Raw genomic sequence first — 7,346 nt, forward strand, 5'->3', positions numbered from 1 at the left:
ACAAAATCCATTACGATACTCTCCCATTTCCATTGTGGAATCTCCAAAGGCTGAAGGGTTCCTGATGGTCTCTGATGCTCAATCTTAACCTTCTGACACGTTAAACATTTAGATACATGTAATGCCACATCATTCTTCATCCCTGGCCACCAGAAAATCGCTTTCAGATCTTGATACATTTTAGTGCTCCCTGGGTGAATTGAAAACCCGCTCTTATGAGCTTCCTTCAAGATTCTCTGTCGCAGGTCTCCAATATCTGGCACAACAATCCGGTTCTTAAACTTCCACAAACCATCCTGTTCTTCTGACACTCTCCACTGTTTCCCCTGTTCGACTGCTAGTAATACCTTACGTAACGCTTCACTGTCTCGATGAGCCTTCAGAAGTTCTGATTTAAAATCACTAGAAATTTGCAACTGACTCAAACACAGGATTCCAGATTCTTCTCTAACTACCAAATTCAAACCTTGGAATGCCTTCAGTAACTCTTCCTCCCGTAGCATCATCCAAGCTGCATATAAAGACTTCCGACTCAAAGCGTCCGCCACAACGTTTGCTTTTCCTGGATGATAATTCAATTCAAAATCATAATCTTTCAGAAGCTCCATCCATCTCCTCTGACGCATATTCAACTCTTTCTGCTAAAAAAGATACTTCAAACTCTTATGGTCTGAGAAAACATGAAACTTAACGCCATAGAGGTAGTGCCTCCAAATCTTTAAAGCAAACACAACAGCAGTAAGTTCTAAATCATGTGTCGGGTAGTTCATCTCATGCGGCCTTAACTGCCGTGAGGCGTATGCTACAACATTCTGGTGCTGCATCAGAACACACCCTAACCCTTTCAGAGATGCATCACAATACACTTCAAACGGTTCACTTGGTTCAGGTAATACCAATACAGGTGCATTAGTCAACCTGTGCTTCAATGCTTGGAAACTTTCTTCACATTCCGGAGTCCAGATAAAAGGCGTATCCTTCCTAGTCAATTTAGTTAAAGGTAAGGCGAGCTGTGAAAATCCCTTAATGAATCTACGATAATACCCCGCCAAACCTAAGAAACTCCTGATCTCTGTCACTGAAGTTGGTCGCTCCCAATTCATCACTGCTTCCACCTTAGCAGGATCCACAGCTATCCCCTGCTTACTCACCACGTGGCCGAGAAACTTCACTTCACTCTTCCAGAACTCGCATTTAGATAGCTTAGCATATAACTTCCTATCTCTCAGAATTTGTAGCACAGTTCGCAAAGTGATCAGCATGCTCCTCTTCAGTCTTAGAATAAACAAGAATGTCATCAATGAAGACAATAACAAACTTGTCCAGATACGGAATCAAATCATGCACAAATTCACGCTGTTGTACTCGAAAGGGAACTTGTGGACATCCTATCCTAGTCACCATAGCTTCATGAGTAGCATTATATACTTTCAAATCATAACCTAAAACCACCATTCTCAATCCTAATTCATGGGCCTTTTCAAATTCAATAAATGAATGACTTGCTCCTGAATCAAATAAAGCATTTAAGATTTTACCAGCCATTTCACAATTACCTCTAATCAGTGTCTCAGATCCCTCAGCACCTATGGTAGAAGTGGTGTATACTCTCCCCGGCTTCTGCACCCTACTAGTCTCATACTTCTTCTTCTCAGGGCAATTACTGGCTATATGCCCGGGCTGTCCACAGGAATAGCATACTCCAAGTCCTAATCTGCACGGGACTCCAGGATGATATTTTTCGCACTTCTGACAATTCAGATCCTGCTGTGGCTGCTTCCCAAACCTTTTTCCTTGACTAGCACTAGTATTTGGCCTTCTGTAATTACCTTGACCCTGAGTTTGCTGCGGAACAAAGCCTCCACGCTTGAAATTCCTACCTCTCGGAGCAAAATTCCTCCCTGAAGGCCTCTGGAAAGGCACCCTCAAACTTCCTTTCTCTGCTGCCGCCTTCCTCACACAATCCTCAGCCACCCTACTCTTATTCACCAATTCAGAAAACACCCTGATCTCCATTGGGGCAACGAAGCTCAGAATATCGCTCCGAAGACCTCCCTCATATTTAATACACTTCCATTCAGCAAAATCTTCAGGCGCAGCTTGACAGATATGAGAAAAGTGACATAACTCCTCAAATTTACTGGTATAATCAGCAACAGTCATCTGTCCCTGCTTTAACTGCATTAATTCAAGTTCCTTGGCATTTCTAGCTGAATTAGAAAAGTATTTCTTATAGAACTCTGTCAAGAAAACCTCCCAAGGAATCGCAGCACCATCAGGCTGCAGGATACGTCGATTTCCCTGCCACCAATACTGAGCTTCACCTTGCAACTGATAAGTTCCAAATTCAACCCATTGCTCTTCAGGAACCTGTTGTGCCTGTAACGCCCTTTCCATAGCCTGAATCCAATTATCTGCGTCAGTGGGATTTGAGGTTCCCCTGAAGGTCGGAGGATGAACTTTCAGAAATGTAGCAAGTGTCATAGGACCATCCTCATCATTATTGTTCCCATGATTACCCTGATTTATTTGATTACCCAATGCCTCAGCTGTTGCCTGCATAGCTGCAACCATATTTCCCAGGGCAGCCATAAAAGTCTACTAGATCAGTCCCTATGGAAGCAGGAGTAACGGTGCCTGTCCTACCTCTACCTCGCCCGCGACCGCATCCGCGAGTTGACATCTGGTCCCTATACACACCAAACAAGTGATATTAAGTTGATCAGTCTCAATATCGCAGGTCTAATGCTTTAAGTTCCAAATGCATGCTCACAAACGTTTATGCCATATATATCAGTCAGATATCCTAATAGCACATAAACATATATACAGAGAATGCACAGAAGCACAATTAGTCCGTCTTTCAGGCTCTATAGGAACGAACTGCTCTGATACCATAATGTAACACCCTACCACACAAAGCTTTACGCTTAAGTCGTAAAACAGAGGTGATGTGGTATTACGACCTCTAAAATAAAATGAGTACATATAATAGCAGAAGAATTATAATATGCTAGGAGCCTTGAAGAATAGAGGAAATAAAAATTGCAAAATAAAAGCGCAACGTTCAAGGAACGAGTTAACCTGCGTGCTAAGAAAACCATAACTATTAAACATAAGATAACAGAAGTAAGAATAGAGTGCCAAAGGTACAAAATAACAAGCTCCTGACTCAGCCTGCGAAGTCAAGACTGGCCGGAGAATATACACACATATACATATATATACATATCCAAAACCCAGATGTACATAAACAAAATCCTGCCTCTCCATACACCTCTAGGAGGATAAAAAAGAATAAGTTATGTGGAGAGAAAGTTAAGTACATATATATACATCATAGCATAACAAAATAACCCAGTAACTACTCCGCTTCAAGAGTCCAGATGCCTAACAAGATGCCTCTCGACCTGCATCTGAAAAACAACAATATAGTATGGAATGAGAACCGGAGGTTCTCAGTATGGTAAAGGTACCACACACATAATATATAAGGTCCTGGGAATGCCAGAGGCAATCCTAGGACGCCGACACTCAGATTATAGAGCTTAAAGTATTAAACTTCCCACTTAAAATTCGAAAATTGGGGGAAATGAAGGCTGAGTGTAAAATAATGAGTTACCTATGAAATTGTTCCGGTAGAAATGTAGAGCTCGACGCGGTGAACGCGTGGCCGCAAACGGTGCAGCGATTGGAGCTCGAACGGGAAAGTTACGGGAAATTGAATTCACCGTAAACGAATTTTTCTTCTTCTCTTCCCTGGGAGGCTTGCTGCGTCGTTGAGGGAAATGAAGAGAAACAAGAGCCCGTGGCTCTTTTTAATTGTTGAACTAGTTGGGCCCACAGCCCGGTTTGGACCCGGTTCAACCGGTTCGGCCCGTTCGGTCCAATCTTTGACCGATTTCTTCAAAATTGGTGTCAAAATTCTCCTTTCGATGAGCTCTATCCTAATTTGATATAATATTCGCGTTTCTAATATTCCTTATTAAAAGTTAATTTATTGACTAATTATCTACTAATTTAACCAGAGTTTACAAGTTAAACCTTAATCTTCAAACCTTTCATGTCCTTATCTTTATCCTTTTTGTTAATTTTTTTCTTAACCTTTTTCTTTAACCTTTTTCTTAACTTTATCTTTTCTTTACGGATACCCTTAACCTTATATATTTCCTTAAACTTTTCCTTATCTTCCTTAAGAATTCTTTCAATCCATTCTAAAGTACTTTCAAAATTTAACCTTAACACCCTAAAAGAATATCCAATTTTCAAACTTATGACTATCAATAGCCAGCATTAATCCAGTATTTAAATATCCATTTTAATTTTTGTAACCAAAATAATATTATCAATATAATTAAAATTTACAGCAAGAACTCATTCTCAATAATCAGAAAAATAGACACAAATAAACCATCATTGCAATAATTCCAAACTAAACACAAACTCAACTCAACTCAATTCATCAATTAACTATACAAAACAATTAGAAATTATTTGCAGTTATTCATCAGGTTTCTTGGCATTCATAATTTAAAACGGTTGATTTTAAAATAAATCCCCTACCTCAAGGAATCAAGTTAAGCCCGCAGCAATTTTAACGCAGTAAATGTAAACCTCGCAAAATTAGCAAATAATTAATCAAAAAATTAATTTTTAATAAAAAATTAGAAATATAAATTTTATAGTAAAACAAGATAGAGCTAATTAAAACAAGAATTTTGACACTAATTTCAAAAGAATTTGACCCAAAATTAGATCGAACGGGCCGAACCGATCGAACCGAACTCGAACTGGACCAGTGGGCCCAACTAGCTCATTAAATAAAATGAGCTGAAGCTCATTCTTCCCATTTTTGCATGCAAAATGCACTGGAAGCAAGCAAACAAGGGGAAGAACACCTTAAGTTCCAAAACCCTTGATTTTATTCAAATCCACGTAACTTTTGATCCGAAGCTCCGATCTTCGCATCGTTTGCGACCACGCGTCCGTAGCGTTGAGCTCTACAAAGCCCAAAACATTGTAAGGTAAGAAAGTCACATTTTATTCCTCAATTTCCTCATTTCCAGTTTCGAATTTTCTGGGCTTTGGTGTTGAGATTTTGTATGATTTCTGTGTTTAGGATCGAATTAACTTGGTGGACTTGTCGAGTGTTGTCCTAATTTCCCGTTGGTAAGGTGAGAATCCTAGAACCCTAACTAATTCATTGATTAAGTATTTTGGGTATTGAATTTTGGGTATAAATATGTTATATATGTGTTAGGTGTGTATGTATGTATGATATGAAGTCTTTGGAGCCATTAGAAGCTTGATTGGAACTTGGTTGGTGATAGAGTTGGATTGTGGTGTTGAGGGTTTACTCTCCGTTTAAGTGGGTGCCTTGGGAAATACATGGAAATTGGCCAATTAATGATTTAGGTTCACGTATTTAATATATAATGTTCTGTGAAAACTTAGGCTAGATGACCATAGGATATGTTGGATGTATGATTGTGCTTAATGTTTAGTAAAACTTATGGAGGATGCTGAATGAGTGTGAGAAAGGGAATGTTGACTATTTCTTATGGTTGATGGTGATTTAGTGAGGATTTATGAATATGAAATTGTTATTGTTGTTTCATTGATATATCATGATTGCTTTGGATATGGATTGATTGGTTTTTGAGTAGTTGAATGATGTGTTGTATGTTATGGGAAGAATGAGGGTGTGGAGAAGGTAATTTGGATTGTTTTGGTGTTATGGGAAACCTTGGAATTGTTTGTGAAAATCTTTTTTTGGTAAAAAATTGAGGTTGAGGTTTTTGGTGTAGAAACTGATTTTTGGGCTAATCTTCGGTGAGCCATAACTCGGCTTCCAAACCCCCAAATTATTTCAAATTTGTTTCATATGAAAGTGGGTTCGTGAAGTCTATGCCGTTTGAAGAACGGATGAAAAATATTTTAAAACAAAAAAGTTATGCGCGTCGGAAGTTTGGTACTGAAAAGGTGAAAATTTTGCAACTTAAGCATTTTCTGATTTCTGCATAACTCGAGTACGCAAGCCACCACACGCGACGCGACCAATCCCTACGGGTTGGGCATCCCGCGTACGCGAGGTGGTGCATGCGTACGCAATTAAAGGACTTTAGAGGGTTGCGTACACGACCACTTGCACGCAATGTGATCAATCCCTACGGGTTGGGCATCTCGCGTACGCGGGCAAGTGGGATGTGTACGTGAGCAATGGGAAATCAGCCCTTGCGTACGCGAGCAAGGTGCTTGCGTACATTGTAACACCCTACCACACAGGGCCTTACGCTTAAGTCGTAAAGCAGAGGTGGCAAGGTATTACAACTTCTAAAAGAAAAGGATATCTACATAGATATAGTTGGATGAAGTCATATCTAGGAGCCTTGAAGGATAAGCTAATCAAAAACGATAAACAGGAAATTGTGTCACACTCGCATGGATATTTGTAAAACGGACAGGAAAAATCAAAAGGAAGCTGAAAACATATATACATATCAGAGTTCCAAAACTTAGATAGCAAGCTCCAGACTCGACCTGCGAAGCTAAGGCCGGCCAGAGTATATGATTATATATATACAACCCAAAATAAAAGTCAAACCATAAAGTAAACCCCTGTATCTCCAGGTCGACCTCTAGGAGGGACAAAACACAAAATGTACATGTGGAGATTCTATAAACATGTATACATAGCCCAAAATCAAAATATGACAGTCAAAAAGGTAGTTCTTCGCTTGTAAGGAGATGCACACTCAAACAAAGCAAACAAATGCATATGATGTATGCCTGTCCTATGGCTGATGAGTCTCATCTGTCGGTTATACACCCAACCCGACATGTCCTGGTAGTTAACCATTGGACAAGGAGGGACAAAACACAAAATGTACATGTGGAGATTCTATAAACATGTATACATAGCCCAAAATCAAAATATGACAGTCAAAAAGGTAGTTCTTCGCTTGTAAGGAGAATACCTAGACGCTCAACGAGGTGTCTCTTGACCTGCATCTGAAAAACAACAACATAGTATGGGATGAGAACCGGAGGTTCTCAGTATGGTAAAGGTGCCTGCATAGTTAATGTAAAAGGTCTCGGGAGAGCCAGAGGCATTCCTAGAATTCCGACACTCAGAATCATTCTTAAGGAAAATAAACTAAACCAAAAGTTAGGTAAGTTATCTGAGGTATTCTAGTTCTGAATCTAACTTTAACTTAATACTTCACTTTCTAACTCCTCCAGTTCTCCGAATCTCTGGTGGAACAACCCTCGTCATTCCTCCGCCAGACAAGGGGCCTCTTAGTTGCATAGACCAACATTACAGACAAGAAAAACACAAATAGAGA

At 39.7% G+C, this 7,346-nt stretch overlaps 1 protein-coding gene across 1 annotated transcript; it reads right to left on the reverse strand.

Annotated features, from left to right (window-relative positions):
- On the reverse strand, positions 1,219–2,574 carry LOC107637125. Its single transcript, XM_016340572.1, has 3 exons — positions 2,325–2,574; positions 1,609–2,210; positions 1,219–1,275 (listed from the first exon to the last, which is right to left on the reverse strand). Exons 1-3 carry the CDS (start codon positions 2,572–2,574, stop codon positions 1,219–1,221), a joined length of 909 nt encoding a protein of 302 aa, XP_016196058.1.

This window comes from Arachis ipaensis, chromosome B04 (assembly GCF_000816755.2).
Source record: "Arachis ipaensis cultivar K30076 chromosome B04, Araip1.1, whole genome shotgun sequence".
NCBI classification, from domain to species: Eukaryota; Viridiplantae; Streptophyta; class Magnoliopsida; order Fabales; family Fabaceae; genus Arachis; species Arachis ipaensis.

Excerpts from the sequence above, each read along its gene's own strand:
- LOC107637125 (XM_016340572.1), bottom strand. The coding sequence starts at position 2,574 with ATGGTTGCAGCTATGCAGGCAACAGCTGAGGCATTGGGTAATCAAATA. Across the intron at positions 2,211-2,324 it reads TGGAACTTATCAGTTGCAAG|CTAGAAATGCCAAGGAACTT; the intron begins GTGAAGCTCAGT and ends TTTCTAATTCAG. Across the intron at positions 1,276-1,608 it reads GGGTGCAGAAGCCGGGGAGA|ACTGAAGAGGAGCATGCTGA; the intron begins GTATACACCACT and ends GTTTATTCTAAG.